We start from the raw sequence: 24,252 nt of genomic DNA, 5'->3' as shown, positions 1-24,252 counted from the left end.
TAAACATATTTTAAAAAAAATAACATATATTTATTATAAATAACTAACTTAACTTATTTTTTTAATTTTTTTAAATTAATTAATTAGTTTTTATAATTAGAATTAGAGGTAGTAATTTCTTAGTCTTGTGTATATATTAATATATCCTAACAGAGCAAGTGGTTCTGCTCCCTGCTAACCCTGACTCTCTCACGTGACACCTCATTATATGATTGAGAAAACTACAGAAGCATGTGGATCCAAATTCGTTGTTATATATAGTTATTACATTAGGAGGATAAAGCATGGAATCATCACAGCAGCAGAAATGAATGAAAATGAGGCGAAGCTTATCTTCAAAGACAGAAGATGGTCACTTACTGGAATGACCGCTCTTGTTACTGGAGGAACCAAAGGCATAGGGTTTGTGATTATTGTTTCTCTTCTTTTCATTTTATAACTCTTATCTGCTTTCTTCCTTCTTCTTTTTCCCTTTTTTGGTTTAAATTGATGAGTTCAAGAGGTCTCACTTGTGTCTTGTATAAAACTGTTCAGGAGAGTGAAGCAATCCTGGCATGAAATGATAAGACTAGATGAACACCTTAAACTGTTTGAAATCTCTGGATATTTTGTAAAATTTTATATTCTAACGGGTTTTTTTTTTTTTAATTATCTCATGTCAGTGTTCTTTACTGATACTGATTCATCTTTGTCGATCTTTAATATAATTAATTAGGTATGCCATAGCAGAGGAATTAGCAGAATTTGGAGCAATCGTTCATATATGTTCACGTAACCAAGAAGATATTGATAAATGTGTTAAAGAGTGGGAAAACAGAGGATTTAGTGTAAGTGGGTCAGTTTGTGATGTTCAATTTCGCGATCAACGTGAAAATCTAATGCAAACTGTTGCTTCTGTCTTTCATGGCAAACTCAACATCCTGGTAAGTTTCCCTCTACATGTCTACTTTTCATTCATTGTTTTCCACACGCACTCACTGTATAAACGGTTTATGATGGCATGACTGTAATCTTTCATACATTTCTCTATAGGCAGATAATTTCCATTTGCTTTAAGGACCAAAATAAAATTAAATTTTGCAGGTAAAAAGACATTGATGTCCTTGCTGTTTGTTTTAAGTTAAAAAAATCTAGTCATCGCCGGCCGTCGGAGCTCCGGACACTACCAGTGTCGATGCTTGCGGGGCCATCAATGGCTGGAGCTCATACGGTTGATGATGGTTGACTTTTTTTAATAGCAAGAGCATCAATTTCTTTTCACCCACAATATTTTATTTTATTTTGGCCCTTAAAGGTCCAATGAATTTTCAGAGTTTTTTGGGGCAAATGGAAGTTAAGTTGCTAAAGTGAAGGTGCTGTGAAATTTTCCCTTTTCTTTTGTGTTCTTTCTTTTCCCTTTGCTCTCCATTTTCCCTTTAGGTTTCATACCTTGTTTTCTTTTCTTCCCTTTTAATTTAGATAAACAATGCTGGGACAAATATACTTACGGATGCAACAGATTGTCCTGCTGAAGTTTTGTCAACAATCATGGATACTAATTTCGAGTCTGCTTACCATTTGAGCCAACTAGCACACCCACTTCTAAAAGCCTCAGGATATGGTACCATAGTAAATATCTCCTCAATTGCAGGCTACAAAGCTTTCCCTCAACATGTGGTTTATGCAGCAAGCAAAGGTACACCAAACTATGGACTCCACACATAGTTAGTCCATTATAAGAACACAAGTTTAAAAGAAAAGTCCAGCTCAAAAGACTGACATTTTGGATAAAAAAGCCTATTGAACTCATAAACCATATTTTTCCTTTAAGGGTTAACACCATCTTAGTCCCTGAAATTTAATCTTGTTTTGATTTGACTGAAATTTGACTTCATTTTTTTTTTAGTCTAAGGATTTTTGAGATCAAAACTTAAATGGGATCAAATTTTGAAGGCTAACATGCCGTTTGATATAAAGCATTGGAAATAAAAGATATGGATTGGGATTGGGATTAAGAAAATATATTAAAAAAGTGTTTAGCATGAGAGATTACTTATTATATGGGATTGGATAAACCCATAAATGTGGGATTGTAGAGTATCATGAGAGGAGATGGAATTCCCTAATCCCGCCCCCATGGATTTGTCCAATCCCATGTAACAAGTAATTTTTCATGCTACACACTTTTTTAGTCATTTTTCTTAATTACAATTCCAGTTTCTATCTCTCATTTTCAATACTTCGTACCAAACGAGACCTAAAGATTTTAACCCTTGCTTCAAATTATTGTTTTAATGAGCCATAAACCTTGATTATAATATGGCGCATGATAAGTTCAGCACCTGATTGAGTCAAGGGCAATAATGTACTTGATGAAATATCTATATGATACAGGGGCTATTAATCAAATCACAAGGAATCTGGCATTTGAATGGGCAAAGGATAATATTCGTGTAAATGCAGTCGCACCTGGAACCATAATGACCCCACTTTTGGAAACTGTCACGGTAAGTTACCATAGGTTTATGTGAAAATCCCTATTCAACATCTACAAGTGCATCTCATCATACTCATAATCAATTAATCATGACCAATTATATTTGATCGCAAATTACTTTTTTTGATAAGCTATCGCAAATTTTACTTTGCTTCTTTTAAGACCAAAATTTTTTGCATAGTTGAATTTCTATATCTTTGCCTTGTACTTGTCAACACAACAATTCTCTGTATTGACTAAGTAGCCTAATCTGATTTACAGCCTAATGAGCCTAGCTAGCTATCTAAACATTCTTTGACTGCCTCAAATATTCTTTTTTTTTTTTCTCTAACTCCCTTTTATTCCCAATTAAGATATTGAAAATACATAATTTGTTTATTTCCCTGCCTTAAACTCTTCTTTGAATTGCTCCCTTGGTTTGCTCAATAATCACTATGAAACATCTGATCATAGGCTAAATTAGTCTTTAATACCAGAAGAGATGACAATCCATTGATATTTGCCACTCACAGATTGAACGCTCTAAAATATGTCTTTGTTAGAATATTGGTTAGTGAGCAAAGTTAGTTGTTAGTAGAGCTGGAAAAATAGGCGAGTCCGTCGGGCCAGCCCGTTTAGGCTCTTAAATGATAAGGGCCGGGTTTGAAAATTTTCCCCTAAATGGGAAATAAGTCCTGGACGGTCGAGGGCTTGAAAGAACCAGCCCGTTTAGGCCATTTTATAATTTTTTTTGTTTTTTAAATTTTTTTATGTAATTCTAATATTTTTAATTTTTTACATTGTTAATAATATTTCAAATATTCAGTTATTATTATTATTTTAAAATTAAATTTTACAGAATGATTTGATTTATTTAGTTTTAGACAATAATTTATTCAATTAAATTTTTAAAAAATAGGTTAATTTGGACTTTAATAATGATTTGATTTATATTATATGTGTTGATATTTTTAAACTATATATATATATATTTGATAATAGAGTATTTTTATACTTATATAACTTGTGATTCTATAATTTGAATTAGAAATTCATGAGTTTCAACAATAATATTTCTCACATTAAAATAAAATAATAGCTAGATTGCAAAATTTAAAAGTAAAATTCCTATAAAGAAGAAAAAATTGATATTTTTGCTACGAAAGAAAAGCATACTTAATGAAGAAGAGTAATTGATTATAGTAATGATGAAGTTTCAAAAGATTAATAATAGTGTTTATTTATTACACAATTGCACTATAGATAAAACTTTTGGATGTTGTTATCTTGTTAATGAATGTTTTAGATGTTCTTGGATATTGATGAATATTTATATATGATAATATTTTTTATTTGTGACTTAATTTTATTCATATTTATGTCTTTTATTAACAATTTTATTGGTTTATTTTTATTTTTTGATAAAAAATAGCATTTTTTTTGAACGGCGGGTCGGCCCTGAGCCCGTTAGGTTAAAGGTCGAGCCTAGTAAATTGAGGTATTTTTGAAATTTCAGCACTGGAGAGCTGGTCCTTTAAGCTCGCCAGCCCTGAAAGGCCAATCCTGAAGGGCTGAGCTGGCCCTGATTCCCATTTCTAGTTGTTAGTTATTCCTCACTTACTCAATGTAAGGCGCTAGTCTATATATATAAAATGTCATGATACATACAATTCATGGGGAGGCTGAATTGATATCAGCTAGAAAGGAAAGTAGACATAAGTTCTCTTCTCTGAAAGTCCCCAAGAGATTTGGCGCCATTGGTTTCACGTCGGAAAGAGTAATGATTTTTTTTTTAATGTATTGACATTGATGGTTTAGAGTGGGCAAAAAAAAAGAAGAAGAAGACATCGATGGTTTAGCATTGTCTCATGAAAAATTCATATTTTATTTCTTTTTGGTTTAGTTAACGGTCTCCTCTTCAGAACCTAAACTCAACGATACCAAAAAGATCGCTTACATTTTTTAATTAGGTTATAGTTAGGAAAGCCATGGTAAAATAATATCTAATGAGAAATTAGCATGGGAGGTTCATAATATATTGTTACCTCCGGTCCTTAATTATGAGTTAGCTTGAGGATTAAATTTGACCTTAAATATAAAACCTCAATTCATTTTGTCTTTTAAATTTATACTTTTTTTCCAAAATATTCATATTGAATTAGATTTTTACCAAGGATAGTTTTAATACAAATAATTAAATATGGTGGTTTGGGAAAGTATACATGCATTTGTCACAAATAATCAACTTAACTAATTTTTCTAATTTTTCCAAATTAATTATCCAACTCTTATATTAAAAACTAGATGTAATATTAATTTTACTATCCAGCTCTTATATTAAAAACTAAATGTAGTACTAATTTACTTCTATGTATCAAGGGAGCCACCCTTTAGCTAACAAAAGTGCATGATGAACAACTAATTCTAAAAAATATTGTCTTTCTCAAGTGTTGTAGATTAATTGTATAAGAAACACAAATTATCAAGGAACATCTCATAACCTAATTGTTTTATTTGTCAATGTGTTCACATCAATGCACATGTTTCTCATAATCAATGTGTTCATCTTACTTGTCCATATAAATGCTTCTTGTCCACTGCTATGTCTAGCTACTCACCATAATCATAAGTATCTTTTGTTCTGTTTTAGTTCTTTTCTTTTCCTTTATAGAAAGACATAATCTCTGATTTTTTGTACAGAAAGAAAATGATGCAAAAATATTAAACAGCATATTGTCTCAACTTCCCATGAGTCGCATGGGGGAGCCTAAAGAGATTTCAGCACTAGTTGCTTTTCTTTGCCTTCCTGCTGCTTCATACATCACTGGACAGATTGTATACGCAGATGGAGGCTTCACAGTTTAAATAATGGCTTTTGAATGATTATGTACAATCCTCTTTAAACAGTAATAATGAAAGTTTGATTAACATTACACATTTCCTTTTTTTTTTTTTTGTGGTGCACCAACCTAATGTATAGGTGGGTGTTAGTTTAATTGGGATCACAAACCAACTCAATTAGGGCTTTGAATCATGAAGTTTTCTGCCACATTTTAACATAATGCAGAAATAACGACTTACAACTGACTAGTTGGTGTACCAAATGGAGTATTCTTGGATTCCAAAAAATAGTTGTATGATTGGAGACTGCTAATTACTTTTCTCTATAATAAAAACTTGATGTGAGTTGAGATTTTATAACCCAGGGCCCGTTTCGATTGGGAATTAAAATAAAATGACTTATTTTCAATTGGGCTTTTATTAGTATTTGAATTGGCTTTTATAAATAGGCAAGTTTGTAAGACTAGATCAATAAGAGTTGAGTCTAATAGAAGACACTAATCTTTCACAACGTAGTAAACTAAGGTTCAAATTCTCACAGAAGGATGTGCCCATATTTAGTGCATAACAATACCTTAAATATGATTATGTCCAATAGGAGAATCCCTGTACCAAATTTAATGTTTTCAACCGTTTTCATTTATTTGTGTGAATTAGTTAGTAAGTTCTTATACCAAAGGAAGTATCATATAAAATGAAACGTGGAATTCTAACGCTATGCTTCCCCGGGGAACTTTGACCCTCTGTATATATACACATTTGTCATAATCCTTCAGTCCATAATGCATGAGAAGAATGGAAGATATTAAGAAAAATAATTATGGTATTTTAAAAAAAATATATCATAATTTTTATAATTGACTAATGTACCTAATTTTTTTAATCTAATCAAATTAGTTAAATTGGCTTTACATTAAGAACTAGAGAAATATAACATAATGTATTTATTTATGAATAATACTTAAATTAAGTTTCTTATAAACATTATATCAAGTTCTTCAATCACACTTGGCTATGAGTCTTTGTTTTTCATGTGGGTTTAACATTAATTGATGATATTAAGTGAACATGGCAAAGCCTGATTTGAGAATTTGATGTAGTTCAAAAAAGTTTGACCTAAATTTTTTTCCTTTATTTATTTATTTATTTTAGGGAGAATTACAATGAGATCCCAAGTAAAGAAAACAATTGAAAAACAAGTTTCAGAGGTTGTCATTCTTACTATAGAACTTGTCATTATAGGCTATTGAGGTTGTTATTAAGACCTTTTGGTAATTATCTTTCTTCCGTGGGATTTGACTGTAATTTCCTTTTTATTTTATGGTGAGGAGGTTCATCCAAGGGACCAAGAGAGACTGGGAGAATCCCAATAAAATATGATTAAAATACTTAAATCCAAATTAAGACTTATACTTTTAACAAATTTCTAATGAGGCCATGAGGTCTAATTTAGAATTTTTGAATATTGTCAAATAACTAAAATACCTCTCTTTAATTAAAAATAAAAATTAATTATTTTACCCTTCCAAGTAATCTCTCATCTCTTATGATTACTTTGTAAAAGTAAAAAACACAAGTAATTTTACGGTGTTTAAAATTTGTATGTATCACTAAAAGTTTCAAAAACATTTTAAATTACAACATAAATAGCCTTGAGATAAATTTTTTTTATTTTCTGTTGGTAAATATTTATTTTAAAATTTTAAAAATCTTAATTACAAGAAATATTTATTACGAAGTTATTATAATTAAGAATTATAAAATTTTAAAATAAATATTTACCAACAGAAAATAAAAAAAATTTATCTCAAAGCTATTTACGTTGTAATTTAAAATGTTTTATTAGAATACTTTTGAAAGTTTTGTTTATATATACAAATTCTAAATGCCGTAAAATTAACCATATGTTTTTTAGTCCCAAAAAATAATCATAAGAGAGGAGGGACAACTTGGAAGGATAAAATAATCAAATTTTCTTTTTAATTAATGAGAGACATTCTAATTATTTAAAAATATTTAGAAATTTTTAATAAGATCTCATAGCTTAATTAAAAAATTATTAAAAGTATAAGTCTTTATTTAAATTTAAATTTAGATATTTTAGCAGGATTTTATTGGGATTATCCTTTAGGGGAAATCACAAATAAAGACCCTCGAATTAGCAAAATCACTCTATGGTCACCTGAATATGCTAAATTACTATGAAGGACCCGGTCTCAAATTGTAATTATGAAATCATGGCCAAATTACCAAAATACCCCTCTTTAATTTTTTTTTAAAAAGAAAGCCACTGCCTCACCGGAATCCGGCCACTGGCGCCGGAGCTCCGGCGGCAGCTTCCGGCCACTGTCGGCCGCCGGACGCCGGGGTCCGGCCGCCGGAGCTCCGGCGCCGGCGGCCGCTTCCGGCGGTCTTCCTTTATTTTTTTTTGAAACTGTTTTTTTTTTTAAAATTGGGGGGAAGTGAGGTTGGGGGGATTTGATCCCCCAACCTAATGCTTCCCAAAATAAGGAATGACCATTGAACCAACAAATTTTTGTTAACATTATGATGCAAAAAAAAAATAAGTTAACTCATTTACTCTTGTTCCAGGTGATAACAACAATACATTTGGAAATAACAAGTTCTGATTGTAAAATAACACGTCTGGAATAAAAATTTAACAATATGTTGTTTTTATAACAATAAATTTGTTGCAGGCAATAACAACAATACATTTAAAATAACAAGTTCTGATTATAAAATAACAAGTTTGGGATTAAAATTTAATAACACGTTTTTTTTATAACAATACACTTTGTTTCAAGTGATAACAACAATACATTTAAAAATAACAAGTTCTGATTATAAGATAATAAGTCTGGGATTAAAATTTAACAACATGTTTTTTTATAACAACACACTTTGTTTCAAGTGATAACAACAATACATTTGGAAATAACAAGTTCTGATTATAAAATAACAAGTCTGGAATTAAAATTCAACAGCACCTTTTTTTATAACAATTAATTATTTTATACTTTTGGAAAATAAATTATTTATAACTTATAAAAAGTACTTGTAATCTATTTAATTTGCTAAAAAAATAATTTTTATCTCCAATTTATAATCAGAACTTGAAGTATAATTTTTTATAGATTAAAAATACTTTTTTATTGTTCAAATTTATAAATAAAATTTAGGGAAAATGGCAACACACTTTTTTAATTTTTTTTAAAAAATTTTTAATCTATATATCTATACAAATTATTATAAATCAAACTACTTCTTATAAATTATAAATAGTACAATTTATTGTGGATTAAAATACTTTTTGACTGCTTAAATTTATAAATGAAATTTATCTCTAATTTATAATTAAAAATACTATTTTATTCTTTAAATATAAAAAATATTTTTAATATTTAAAGAATGAAATAATATAAAATTTATACTATGATTAATAAATCAAAAATGCCTTATTATAAATACTTTATAATTTATAAGAAGTAGTTTGATTTATAATGAGTTGTATAGATATACAGATTAAAAAGTATTTTTTTAGAGAAATAAATATATTAAAAATATTTTTTATAAGTTATAAATAATTTATTTTTTAAAAGTATAAAATAATTAATTGTTATAAAAAAACGTGTTGTTAAATTTTAATCCTAGACTTATTATCTTATAATCAGAACTTGTTATTTTTAAATGTATTGTTGTTATCACTTGAAACAAAGTGTATTGTTATAAAAAAAACGTGTTATTAAATTTTAATCCCAAACTTGTTATTTTATAATCAGAACTTGTTATTTTTAAATGTATTGTTGTTATTGCCTGCAACAAAATTTATTGTTATAAAAAAAACATATTGTTAAATTTTTATTCCAGACGTGTTATTTTACAATCAGAACTTGTTATTTCCAAATGTATTGTTGTTATCACCTGGAACAAGAGTAAATGAGTTAACTTATATTTTTTTTTGCATCATAATGTTAACAAAAATTTGTTGGCTCAATGGTCATTCCTTATTTTGGGAAGCATTAGGTTGGGGGATCAAATCCCCCCAACCTCACTTCCCCCCAATTTTAAAAAAAAACAGTTTAAAAAAAAAAACAAAGGAAGACCGCCGGAAGCGGCCGCCGGCGCCGGAGCTACGGCGGCCGGACTCCGGCGTCCTGCCGCCGACAGTGGCCGGAAGCGGCCGCCGGAGCTCCGGTGCCGGTGGCCGGATTCCGGTGAGGAGTGGCTTTCTTTTAAAAAAAAAAAAATTTAAAGAGGGGTATTTTGGTAATTTGACCATGATTTCATAATTACAATTTGAGACCAGGTCCCTCATAGTAATTTAGCATATTCAGGTGACCATAGAGTGATTTTGCTAATTCAAGGGTCTTTATTTGTGATTTCCCCTATCCTTTATCTAATTTTGAATTGAACTTAGAATAGGCATAAGATGAATTTATTGATTTTACTGTTTTGGTTTCGTTATTATGCTCATGAGACTTCTAAAATAATTATGGAGATCAAGCCTGAACTTGCCTATCAAAACAAATCGTAATAAGGATTCGCTTGCTTTCTGGTGAAGGAAAGGGACGAAGATCATGGACGAAAAACGTGTCGTTAGAAACTTGCAGCTCGTTCTGCTTTGGCAATGCTACCTTCAAATGTTGTTGATTCAGACTCCCCGGCTTTTCATTTCATAAGCCAAGGAAAAGACTTGCGCGGAACAATTTCTGGATCAGTTGAGAATTCCTTAGATCCAAATGGCTCGTCGCCAAACCGGCTCGGATTTTGGTCGATTTGCTCTTCTGATCCTTTTCTTAATGGGCGCAATATCCTGTTTAATGGTATACCTTTTCATTATCGTGGTCTTCAAACCCAGTAGTACAATAAATTCTTCAGAGCAAGAATGGGTTGAAGAGGATTTGGGGAGTAAAGAAGAGGAATGTTGTGGGGGAATTGAGCATTTGGAGCTCTGGGGTGATGCTGTTAAATGGGGTACAGAATTGAGGTTTAATTCTTCGGGGGATTGTTGCAATGCTTGTAAAGCTATGTGTAGGGGTGATGATGGGCCTTGTATATGTAATTCTTGGGTATTTTGTGGAGATAGAGAAGCCTGTGGACATAGATTTGGCGAGGTATTGCTCCTATTTTTGTTCGTTTTTCTACTACATTTGATCATGGCGGGAAAATTATGGGAAGTTCTGGGTTTTATGCTAATTTGAATCTGTTGCTCATACTGGTGCTACTATAATTTCATGGGCTTATCTGCTTCTTGTTCCTATGACAATAGGAAGTTTATTCTTTGATTAATTGATGGCACTTTTGCGTTTTCACTAGCTACTTGTGATTTTTCCTTTGCCTAATGTTACCTTTAATTGGGTTAACTTCTGCAGCATGCTATATTTCTGCGTTTCATGTGAGGCAGAGGTCTTTCTCAACCATTGCTGATGCCAATTTTGTCATGGACATTCTGTTAGAAAATTTTATTTTCCTCTTGCAACTTCTCCATGTCTTGCCGAACTGAATTAACAGATTGCCTCACTATTATCAATTGTATTTTTATTTCAATTTTCTATTTAACTTAGTACCAAAAGCTTGGCATTTCATAATATGATCAGAGCAATTTCATACACTTTTCAAATCTGATCATAGACCTAGATTGTGCCTTTTATGCAATCTTTCCCACATAATGCACTTGTAGAATTACTCACTATCATGAATCAATGATCCCAAAAATCTGAAAGACGCTAAATGTGGTAATGCTTATTTTCTTTAGTAGGATGGCATATTGACTTTTTGTTAAAAATTCTATATCTTCACTTTGTATCTTTGCTGGGGATAATATTACAGTTCTTGTAAATATATGCACTTATAATGGATGTCGTTTGATGTTTATGTAATATCAGAATATCCCTGCTTTTAGGCTGAACTTCACTTCTGTTTTGGTTGCAGTGTTGGTTAAAAAGACAGAAGGATGTTTTAAGTCCTGAACGACGAGACTCAGGTGATCTAGTTATGTGGACTTCTGGGCTTGTCTTTGGAAACAGAGAGGTAGGAATGTAACACTACATCTACTAGTTTTCTTCTTGAATATATACTGTATAATACTACTTTGAGATATGAACAATTATGGCAAGTTTGATGATAATTCTATAAATTCATTGATTTCATACCTTTATTTTGATCTCATATGCTTCTATTTTATTGTTAATCAGATATCACATTTGTCTTATGATGTCATTCTGATGTAAGAAATCTCACGTATTGGTAGATTCTGGAATTTTCTAGCAATAATAAAATATGAGATGCTATCTCTGTGACAATTAAAACTTTAGAAGACTAGCTTATAGTCGCAATGTTTCTCACTAATTCTGAATAATATCATATTCGACTTACAGCATTCAGCCAAAAATACATCCCTTTGCTCTGTCACAGTTTCTTCATGATGGTATCATGTCTCAGAAACAACAGGGTCTCAACTAAATTTGTTTTATTGACATATGGATTCAATTGCAAACTTTTAAAGCTATAGGAATCTATTTAGAAGTTTTGATAAAACTTTAGGGACCATATGAATCATTGAACATTTTTTATATCTCAATGGATAAAATTTGGACAGCCATGGATATTATCTCTCTGTCTAGAAATTTCAACATAACATGTTCAGAATCTATTTTCAACATGCTTTTGTTTGCCATTCATGTGTAGGATAATGACAACAGTATATGAATGTTAAGCTTTTATTTGTATGCATATTGGCTATTTATTTATGTTTCTGTTAAATCTTTCTGCTGATAGGGGATTGTTGGTCTGGAAACTCAATATGGAAATATTCGTATAAGAGTAAGTCCTTCCATGCGAATATTTTATATATATAAGTATATTCATTACATACTTTTGCCCTATATATTTTTTACCCTGTATGCTTTGTATGACCATCTACTTTAATATATATCTATGTATGTATATATATCTGTATGCTATTCCTTAAGTTGATCTAATGTAAGCATATTCCTAGACTTGCTTCAAAAGTACATAAATTCTATTAAAATATGAAATATGGACTCATACATTCTATCATGCCAATTTCATTTTTCTATACACAGGCACTCCCATATTTAAAATGAATGATGAAGTTAATTTTAACTATTAAAAAGGGCTAAACAAAATATCATATTGCGTATATAATATGGAGTACTAAACCTTTATATTGATATGACTCAGACAGTTACTTGTACCCTTTAATTTTGATGCACTACAAGTAATTATTTTGTCCTCCTACAAGACTCTCCTAAATACTGAATTTCTCTTAATGAGTTGTAAACTTCTCTTCTACATTTGCCCTAGAAACATATGGATTTGTGCTTGTCTGATAGAGCCCAGACAGAAAAGAAACAATACTGAATCTGGATTAAATCACACTATTCTTCCTCCAAGAATTGAAAGAAGTTATAACAGTAGGAACAAAAGAAAACACTCAAACTGAAACTAAAAATGGTGAAGAAAGATGATCTTCCTCTACCACCAACCTAGGCTTCGAGAGGCCAATGCTCTCCTCAGTTCACTCGGAATACAAAAACAAGTTCCCCCTCCCAGGATACACCCACAGATATTAGCCGAAAAATTATATCACACAATCTTCAATACAAAGCTTTCTAGAGGTCAGACCCATGGCATGCCTAAGGTACTCTAATGCTCAGTATTTTTCACAAAGCAGAAGGAAACTTGAAGTCAACGCCCTGGACAGCAGAAAGTGATTTTCCTCTTTCATGAATCTTGCTAATTTTCCTTTGATAGGTCTGGCCAGTAAAAGCAATTCTATAATTACCTTCCTCTAAGAGCCTCACCTTGTCCTCAAGGTGAAAATTAGAGTTAAACATTGATGGTTTCTTCCCTGAATAGTTTAGCTTCTTTTTCTTGCTTGAAGAGTGCATAGTCAAAAGTAGATTTGGCTGCCCATGAGCTTCATAAACAATCATGAACATAAGAATTTCCAAGCCTTCGATAGCCCATTGTCATGAGTCCTACTTTGGGAGGGTTACCTTGAAAGAAGGGCCTTTTAAAGCCTTCAGCTATCCAACTCCAATAGTTAGCATTTGGAATGGGGTTCTCCCAAGGACTTGTACTTATTACATTAGTGCTTTCATTGAGAGATGACCAACTAGAGAGGGCTACCCATAGGATGTTCTGACTAAAGGGACTAACCGACAGGTGGTTAAGTCAAGCACCAAGTGAAGTGCCTTAGTGTAGAACCTCTGGGATGTCAGCTCTTAAGGGAGTGCATTGTCATGAGTTTTACATTGGGAGAGTTACCTTAAAAGAAGGGCTTTATAAGGTCTTGGGCTCTCCAATTCCAATGACTAGCTCTTGGGGTATGGTTCTCTCAAGAACTTATGCTCCTTACATTGTCTAAGTATTAAATTGTATTTGACTTTCACTGTGACATACAGTGTAATGTCATGCATGATCAGTGTACTAATGACGTAAATGTCTACTGATATACTGTTTCCTGTTAATCCAAGGTTCCAATAGTTCTTTGAGATGTAATGAAAGGAAGAAGCCAAAATTTGTATCCTTGCTACCAGTTAGGGGGAACATTTTGATATTCAAGTTCTTTTAAATTCCAAGCAGTTTCCATTGATTTTCTTTGTGAATTCAGGCAGAATTTAGAAGTAGTTTGATAGAGCCCAAAGCAGAATAGTAGAAAACTGACATTGATTTATATTACATAAAATACTCCTTTCCCTCGGTTAAGTGAAAGAGAGTTACAATACAAGAAAACCCAGAATCTACACAGAAGGTACAATACAGAAAGATAAAATGTAGAAAGATCAGTCCTCTCCACCCCCAACCTGGCTTTCGAGAGGCCAGTCCTCTCCTCACTACACTTTGAAGACAAAACAAGTCCTGCCTTCTCCCGAGAAACCAACGACTAACAGTCCAAAAAGTGATCCTTACAGTCCCTAGTACAAGCCTTTCCTTGGTTAAGCCCATAGCCACCCTAAAGTAATACAATGTGCTCTGTATCTTTCCCTGAAACAGAAGAAAACTTGGGGTCAACGCCCTGGACAGCAGAAAGTGATTTTCCTCTTTCATGTATCTTGCTAATTTCACTTTTATGTGTCTGGTAAGTAAAGACAACTCTATCGTAATTTTCCCTTTATTTCCTTACAATTGGAATGACGTGTGTTGTCTTTAAATTTATCCTTTCACGGTATGCAGCTTTTGCCTGATTGCTCTCCACTGTCCGTTGCCTCCTTTCTTGAGCTGTTGGCATTGAAACATTGTGCCGGATGCCACTTTTATCGTGCGGAAAGCCGAGGAAGATTTTGGCACTCAGATGGAAACCACCAGAAACATGTAAGGATCAATTTGTGTTATACTAATGACTAATGATTATACGAAATCTATGAAGGACTAATACTTACAAAAAAAGGTAAACAAACCGTACCTGATACTGATAGGTATCTAATACAATATGCATATTGTACGTCATGATTCATATCACATATTCTGCCATTTGTATTGGCATTTTTATATCAAGATATTCATACATGACTTAAAAACAAAAGAAAATAATATTTTGGTTGATTATTACAAATATCTTTATATTATTGTTTAAAACTCAAGATACCATATATCCCCACACTCATATCTTAAAATTTTGAAAATTACTGTAATGTCATATCATGCTCTATCATATCCAATACAAGTACTCATATCGGTGCTTCTTAGTACAAAATTCCTCCCTTGTTTTATTCCTTCCATCTAAGTCTCCTGCCTTTGCTTTTTATTAATTCTTTCTGTTCAATCTCTTTGTAAAATTGATCGTTTGATGGGTAATCATGGCTGAAAATCTCCCTCCCTCTCCCTCTTCCCCCATAGTACCTAATGTTTGTACTTCTCTTGCTGGATACCAAATACCATCCTCTCGTTTTCTTTATGACCATTGAAAGAAGGGTGGTGCTATAATAAAATCAAACCCTTTTAGTGTGAAAAATTATTTAGAAATTAGAGTAGGTCCTACCTAGAAAATCCTTTATCAATCAATCAACTTTTTCTCTCTTTCATTTGTGTTATCTTCTTTAAAGTCTATTTAGAGACTTCACACTAAAGCCCTACTAGGTGAGATGTCTTATTATTATAATAATTGTTTCATTCATTGATGTATTCATGTTACTCAGTAATCAAGCCTTAATCCTATCGTCCTATGGACGAATGACTTCAAATATTTTAATTTCTCCTGGAAGCATATTTTATATTTTTCCTCTCTGTTGTACAAGCTTCTTATGATCAGCGTCTACATTTTGTAGCTCGACTTCCTGCTTCTTTGCTAAAAGATTAAAAACAAAGGCCAAAGACCTCCTCTTCTTATTAGTGGTTTCTTGCATATCTTCATCTGCTTCATCTTCATCACATTGCCCATAAGCTGAAATTATCATTACCTTTGTTTTATAGTACGGAGAAATATTATGGCTGTTCCTTGATAAATTGCTTACTGTCTTGCTCTTTCATTCCACCGCGACAAACTGCAGATATTCTCCTTCAATTTAGAGCTTTTAATAAACACTAATCAAATTTGGAAAACAGAAGATATCTCTTCATTTGTCAACTATCAAAATTTATACCCTTCTGCATAGTTTCCCAGTGACCCTGTTACTTGAGGTGCCAACCAGAGTTTTTCAGTTGTTTCCAGACATTCTAGGAGTCTGCCATGTAACAAATGGCAGTGTTTAAGGTCACTTTGATGGTAGCAGAGTTAGCAGGGAAATGACTAAATGAACGAAGTGCTTAAATCTGGAATATTGATGAGTAAAGTATTTTCAGGTTTACGAAGTTGGAAGGATTGTTTGCAAATCAAAAGAAGTGTTTGCATTTCTCCCTAATAATTATGCAGCTTAGCTCTGAGCTACAGATTATTTGACCTTCACATGATATGCTTATGGATTTAATTGCTTGTGTAGGCTTTATTTGGTCCTCCTTTTGCACTAATTCAAGGAACATTTGAAGCTCAAGGGTCTGTATTCAGAGACATTCCCAAAGAATTCTGTCCTCCAATAAAAAGGGGATCTGTTGCATGGGTTGATTCTGGTCCCGAATTCTTCATCAGCCTAGCTAATCACAATGAGTGGAAGAAGCAATATACTGTGTTTGGTTCTGTTCTGTCTGAAGACATGGCAATTTTGGAGAAAATATCTCAACTTCCTACGAAGCCAGAGGTTTGGAGTAACATTAGTGTCTCTGTCTTGGTGAAGCCTGTTCCAATACGACTCCAAAGAATGAATACAAAATCCTGAGACTTCAAATCTCTGGCATACCCAGAACCAGAATCTGGCAGATTCTGAAAGATTTGTTCTCTCTCTCCTTTTTTAGCTTTTTTGGTATTTCCTTGCTATTGGATAATGATGGTATTACTTTCATTGAGGCAACCCTGGCATGGATCTTCATCTCATGGTGTGCATGTCTTCTTCATGCTTGAAAAGTTAGATGCAGATATTTAGGTCAAATTGATATCTGATATCTAGGAGGTTCATTGTAGCAGAAAATGTTAGATGTAGATCAGTTGGAAATTAGGAATATTTCTTTATACTAATGGGTTCTAAAGGGAAGTTTTCATGATGTGAAAATTTTGAGTTTTGTCGTCCTAGACTGGTATTAAATTGTATTACGAGGATAATTTTTTCTTTTTATTTTTAAGTTGGTAATGGAATATTAAGAACTGTTTGCATAGTATAACTTAATTATTAAAAAGTCATTACAAACAATTAAAAACTGTCGGGCATTATTGTCAAAAAGGCATGTTTTAGTTCTAGTTAACTGATACCAAATAATAATAATAATAATAGCCGTGTTTATTTTTTTTAAAAAAAATTGTCAAAGGATATTGGAAAAATTGTCTGTGAAATGATTTTGCCCAAATGATAATGATAAAACTGAACAATGTTGGAGCTAGATCTGCACCTTTCTTCAAATGAGAAGTCAGCCCTTGATGAATTAAATTAGACTGGGAAGCCCATTTATGGTTTAAGCATAATCCACTTAGTTACCAATCTTGTTAGTTAAATTAAATTATTTTGCACTTTATGAGATAAAATTTCTCTTATATATTTATTTTGTACAATCTAAAATCATTTAAAATAAGTTAATCCAAATACTTACTAAATTAAACATTCTTTGTAAGCCAGCTATAAAAACATTTAATGGATAGTCATCTCCTTTTGATCCTTTATCCAAATTGGGTAGCAGGATTTGAACTCATATTCTTTTATAATATGAAAGTTGTTTTATAGTTGTGAACTAGAGAAACATGTGCAAATAATATTTATACACAACAAAATTTCACACGGCCTCCTCAAAAATATATATATATATATATATATGTGTGTGTGTGTGTGTGTGTGAAAGACTAGCATGCACGCATATTTTTAGGATAATGAAACTTTTTGTCCGCTGACTTTGTCTTAATTATAGATTTAGCCCCTAAAAGTTAATATTTATCAAGTCCCTAAAGTTTCATAATCAGACGCACGTAATTCTTATGTTTGAAGGAAAAATAACATCATAATGACTAACTGTATATGGTCTTGATTAATAAAGCTTAAGCTTCACATATCAAATGGATAATTGAAGCAAACGTGAGCAACAAAAAATTATATACTAGGCACACACCACTGCAGCATGTATTTTTTAACTTGCCCTATCCAAAACCCACCCCAGCCGAAAAGAAAAATTCGCTGTAGCCCAAACCCAATGAGCCAGGTTAAAGAAATATGCATTATGCAATAACACTCCTTTGTATCAAATTCAAAAACAAAGTTACCACCGGTTAGAGTGTAGTAAAAGGGATTAATATTTCACAACGTAATAAATCAATGTTTGAATTTTTATAAGAAAAAGTATCTACATTTAGTGTTCAACAATGTATCAACTGTGTTCACTTTTCTAGTCAAAAAAAAAAGATTACCAACAAGAATCAAGCCCAACGAAAGGGATAAATCTCTCACAATGTGCTGAATTAATGTTTGAATTCTTGCTAGGACAGATACCCCTGCTTAGTATCTAATAGTTCCTCAAACTAGGTTACATCTAGTAAAATGATATCTGGAAAATGAAAACAAAATCAATGCCCTACTTGATTAAGTTCCTAGCTTGGATCCACCACGCACCAAGTCCACAATCATTGTGTCATCAATTCATTGATTTCTATCTCACTTCTTGCGTTTTACTTGATAACTTTCAAAGAACCATCCAATCACATGTTTGAACTGTATGCCACTTTGCCATCATTGGACCCACCAAGTCGCAAGTTTCAGCAAGTATTCATATCATCATATTCATACGTTTATTTGTTGACCTATTTGACATTTCACACTTGGTCTATATTCCTCTTAACTAGAAGCTAGTTTCATTTTCACACTCATATTTTATTTTTTTTCTTCATTTTTTTTAAGATGGAAGAAAACAATTCATTTATATTTGAAAAAAATTAAGATGTCATGTTGCATTTTGAGAAGTGAGTAGTAGAATGTTATGTTATTTCCGCTCAAGCATTTCCTATTGGCCCTAATATCTATGAATACCCAGAAAAAATAATTATTCCTTTTTTATTTATAAAACTTAGTACTAATAACTCATGATTTTTAACTTGTATGACAGTTTTCACATCATTAGATCACAAAATCTCTTTTTTTCCCTCTAACTTTTGATATTTGAGATCAAGCTTGATCAAGAGGATCTATATACGCACATATCAATATTTAAAATGAATTAAAAATATTTGACAAATAATTGTTATCACTTCTTCGTAAAAAAACTAACACATAACCAATTTATAATACAATAATTTAATTTTTACCACTTTCATATTTTTATTGGTTTAAAAACTGGTTTTTATTCAATTAGTTTTCAAATTTAACTACAGTAAAATCATAATTGATTGATTGACTGACTCGATAAATTTTTGGAGCGGACTCTAAATGTTGATAGTCTTTTTTTTTTTTTGTCAATTATGGTTAACAACATTGTGTCACAAAAGAATTATTTCCAAAAAAAAAATCACTGAACAAAATTATTTTCTGATTTTGTGGGTTGTCACTTCCAAATTCAAGCATGCATGTATGAGACTAAATAATACGTTTCTTCCAGAACTTTTTTTTAAAAAAAATATGTGATATTATTTTTTAAACTAATAATAAAACAAAACCAAAAACAAATATCAAGAATCAATCAAGTGATTTTCATTGGTCAGTCAAATTTGTGGCCAATTTCTTGCGTGCACACATAAAATGATTATCATTTTTCCGAATGTTAGAAAATGACTCACCACACAATGCATCTATTTCCATAAATATAACATATATTAATATATACTTGTGTGTAGATAATATGTTACATTATTTATATAAGTTAATAAATAGAGCAAGTTTGTTTAGATCTCATACAGTTATTTGCACTTCATATATAATTACATAAACTGATGTGGATCTTGTATTATGGAGTCTGAGAAATAAATTATGGAAAAATTAATATGCAAGTATCTATAATTTCACCTCCTTTTTTTTTTCTTTGGTACAATTTCACCTGGTTTTCACTTTCAATTAACTCCTGATAGCTTTTTTCCCCCCTCTTTAGTTAGGTCCATCGATGATAAGTGTTGGTTCTTATATTTCATAGTTAGTTAATTTGTAAAAGAAACATTTAGATCCAAATAAAATTAAAATACATATCATTTTTTTCATTTTGATAATAAATAAATTATGGGCACAAATTTTATTTCAATGAATTATAGGCATAATATGTTTTATTTTATGTTGATAATAAATAAATTTTGTTTTGCATTATCTTGTTATTTTGTATTTTATGGTAATTTACATAACCTTTAGTCAGCAATTACGTCAGTTCTAATTGATGTAGTACGGGAACAGAGATAATTAAGGAAACCATAGAAAAAACCTCATTAAAAGTCCAGTAAAATGATAAAGAATGAAGAATTAATTTTTTCTAAATCATAATTCGTTTCTCATAATTAATATGATTTATTAAAATTTTTTGGCAAAAGTGTATATTTGATCATTTATCTTTATACAAAGTTTTAATTTAATCCATTAACTTTAAAAAATATATTTTTAGTTTATTACCCTAAAATTATTAATCTTAAATATTATTTTTTTATAACAATCATAGTTGTTTAAAAAATTAAATTTAATATACTAATATTTTAAAAAAATTTTAATATTACCATCCGACTAATCCAGATGTTCCTGGCTTCTCCTTTGCTGCAAAGGTGTCTCTTCTAAGATTCAAAATTAAAACCTAAAGAGATTTAATGGGTCTTATAATGTTAGATCAACTTTTTGTTGATAACATTTAAGAATATTTTAATATTACTTCCGGTACTTAATATAAAATCTTATTTAATTTTTATTTTAGTTCTAAATATAAAACTCCAATTCATTTTGTTTCTAATATTTGTATATTTTTTTCCAAGATAATCCTTCTAATAATAGTAGTTTTAGCCAATACATTTGATTAATAAAGACATTTTCGGAAAAACAACACATATTTATGACAAATAAATAAAAAAAATTTTTAATTTTCTCAAATTAATCAATTAGTTCTTTTAATTAGTACAGGAGATAGTAACATTTAATATCTTCATATCAAAATTTTTTTTTAACGTTTATGGGGCCTAAAAATATACTTTTTTAAAATTAAAAGAATTGACCCTGTGCAACAAAACGTTGGAGAGGTATTGTGCCACGTCAACCTAGCCTTTTAGTCACGGGCTTCTAGATGAGGTCTCAATCTCACCGGATCTTTTTGTGCTCTTTCCGGTGAACCGTCAGCCCAAAACGACAACGACTTCTTGGAATAATAAAGCAAAACTAACAAAACTCATTAATGACATACTGATCTAAGATTCCATTGGACTTTGTGTATTACTGCTATTTTAGTTTATTTTTATTTATTTTACTCCTTCTAATTCGCATTATAAATCATTTTAACTAATCCAACAATATTAAAAAGAATATAACTAACTTATTAGATTTATTTCAAGTTGAATTTTTTTTTCAATTTTACCTATATTAAATAAAATTATGAAGGAAAATGAAAAATATAAAGAGTTATATTTAAATATTAATTACAATGATAAAATTAATAAACAAGTATTAAATATTCTCTAAATAACTTATATTTTAAATCAAACTTTTAGAACCATTTAAATTGTGGACCAAATGGGCAAGTTGATTTTTTTGGGCCTAGTGAACTTTATAATCATGCACCTGCTTCTTAATATTTTATTAAAAAATATTTAAATCAAATTTTTTATATTTATTTTGTTAATTTTTCAATTACATATGATCATATATCATGTTTTTTATATGTGAATTTATGATTAAATAATAATATTTTAAAAATACAATATATAACCATATATAGTTGGAGAACTTGATATATATATATATATATATGCAAAACTTTTTCTTCTACCAGCTACAATATAAAGAACTTGATGGAAATATTATCATTTATTAAAAAATAACCTCATGCGTAAACACATAATTACTTTTAGTTTTTTTTTTAAATAGTTGAGTCACGAGACGTATTGTTATATTTTAATAAAATATCTTTTTAATATAAAAATCATACATGATTTAATTTTTAATTGTTTTTGTCATATCATGTGTAATTACACATAGACACGGCCACTCTTGTATATAAAGACGCGCACATGATCTTCTGCCTCTACGGGTAACATCAAAGGCAGTGAGCCGACATAGGGTTTTATTAGTTAATTTGATTGATTTGAATTGAATATCTAACTTAAATACTCTATTCGATTTTCAATATAAAGTTAAATAATTAATTTATAAAGATTAAAAAATTAATTAAATTAGTTATTTATAAAAAAAATGTTTTAGTTTCTTTTAATAATTGGTATTGCAAACTATTGCTTTAATAAAAAAAATTTTAACATATGTAATCAAGAGTAAGTTTGGGGAAAAAATTATAAATATGATAGAAAAATAAATTGAAATTTTATAGTTAAAATGAAAATAAACTCAAAGTGAATACATAATAAACAAGGGGATTAGCATGAATAATTATGTCAATAATACAATTCAATCTTATCAAAATTAATTATTTAGTTAAACTGAATTTAAATGGATTCTTGTTGCCCAAGGAAAAAAGTGAGTTGGAGACAAAATGGTCCCGAAGATTAGAATAGATCCTAGATGAATAAACAACATTTGTCGTATATGTGGTCACCTTCATAGTGGTCCTCCTCTTAGGTGGGGACCTCTTTGTTCTGTTGTTGTGTTAGAAAAATTTTAAAGGAACTCTCTGGATATGAAAATCAATAAGAAATGGTACGAACCTCAGTTTTAAAAATTTGTTTGGTATCAAAGGAAAAAGCCAAAACACGCCTATGAATCTCAAATACTCTTTCTTTTGTAAAAATTTTAAATAACCGAACCACGTTTAATAAATTAATAATTAAAATTAGTTAAAAATAATAAAGACAAGATATTGGGATAATATTAATATGAAAGAGGAGTACTAAATACAGTCAACTAAAGACTAGATAAGAAAATAATAATAATAAATGCTTAAATAAATTTAAAAATAAAACATATATTTTGGACCCGGCTCTTTTCTAAAAATAAAATTTATATATAGGATCAGAAGGAATATATAACACCAATAATTATAATTATGCCAGTTTAGCTTTACTGCACATAATCACTTTTACGGTTTATGAGATAAAATTTTTCTTATATTTTTATTTCATATAAGTGATTATTTGATATTAGTATAATTGGTTAGAGAGAGGGGCTTATGCAACCCCCCCCACCCAAAAAACAACATCTATTCATCTCTTGTCGTTACATGAAGACACTATGGTTTGGCTGCATCTCTATAAGGATGCCTAATTTCAACTCTACTTTTTAGCCCAAGCTCACTCTTACTCAGCTTGATAAGAATGACTATGAGCATAATGATTTAGTTCATGATACTATCATCTTACTTAAGGAGGTATTTGAAAAATCACTTGAAAAAAAAAAAACACGTTTATGCAAGTAAAAGCAGATTTTTTTTTTTAACGTACTTTCTTCATACATCATAAGATTACTCTTTTAAATTAAGTGCTCCTGAGACTGGGGGTTGCCAATATCTGCTACACAATCATCAGTCTTCCTGTGTTCATTGTTCATAATGTTCGTGCAGCACAAAGCTCGATATGTCAGGCTAATATCTGTCAACAAGATTTTGTTTGTTTAATCATTTATGGATAGCTTATAAATTATTTTTTAATTATAATTTATAAAATACAAGATAAATATGTAATAAAAGTTTTATTTTCATTTATATAAAATATACTTATAAATAATTTTAATTATAATGACAAGCATGACCTAAGCAAATTAGCTCATCTCCTTTAGGAACTTTATGGCATGATATCTTTCACAAGAAACAAAATTTCTCCTCCTTTTCTTTTTATGGAGTCAGCGTCTTTGTCATATTTCTTATTTCTATTATTAATCACTTTTTTCTTTTATCAGAAAATTAAATCTTATCTAACATAGTATCAATATTATAATTTACTAATTTACGCTATAGTTCTCAAATTTAGATTAACAGTATATGATATCAAATAATCATACTTAAACATAATAATCAAATTAAATATAAATAATATAATTTCTATTCAAATAAAAAAAACAATTTTTTGTCTTTGAACTTGTCTTCAATCAGTGATTAAATTCCCGAACTTTTCGAACCAAATCAATTCTTATGATTTTTCAACTCAAAACAAGTTAATTATTATAGATTTTTTTTATCTCAACAACTCGGTTCTTATTACTTTTTTTAACTAAACAATTTATCAAAATTAATTTTCTCTGATTTAAAATTTAAAGATTAAATGGATAATTAAAAAAAGTCTAAAAGTTAAAAGTTCTATATTTTTT

General features: G+C 30.4%; 2 protein-coding genes across 2 annotated transcripts; both read left to right on the top strand.

The window, feature by feature from the left end:
- Positions 1-293: 293 nt before the first annotated feature.
- Positions 294-22,163, top strand: LOC114746139 (tropinone reductase homolog At5g06060-like). Its single transcript, XM_028934326.1, has 6 exons — positions 294-402; positions 716-923; positions 1,459-1,675; positions 2,374-2,486; positions 5,156-5,358; positions 22,147-22,163. Exons 1-5 carry the CDS (start codon positions 308-310, stop codon positions 5,318-5,320), a joined length of 798 nt encoding a protein of 265 aa, XP_028790159.1. The 5' UTR covers positions 294-307; the 3' UTR covers positions 5,321-5,358; positions 22,147-22,163.
- Positions 9,826-16,905, top strand: LOC114746138 (uncharacterized). Its single transcript, XM_028934325.1, has 5 exons — positions 9,826-10,413; positions 11,231-11,329; positions 12,077-12,121; positions 14,501-14,638; positions 16,243-16,905. The coding sequence occupies exons 1-5, from the start codon at positions 10,039-10,041 to the stop codon at positions 16,573-16,575; spliced, it is 990 nt and encodes a 329-aa protein (XP_028790158.1). The 5' UTR covers positions 9,826-10,038; the 3' UTR covers positions 16,576-16,905.
- Positions 22,164-24,252: the final 2,089 nt, after the last annotated feature.

Source organism: Neltuma alba, unplaced genomic scaffold, assembly GCF_004799145.2.
Source record: "Neltuma alba isolate B1F8T4 unplaced genomic scaffold, ASM479914v2 tig00004913_pilon, whole genome shotgun sequence".
NCBI lineage: Eukaryota > Viridiplantae > Streptophyta > Magnoliopsida > Fabales > Fabaceae > Neltuma > Neltuma alba.
The sequence above is the reverse complement of the archived record's forward strand: the minus strand, read 5'-3'. Positions and strand labels throughout refer to the sequence as shown.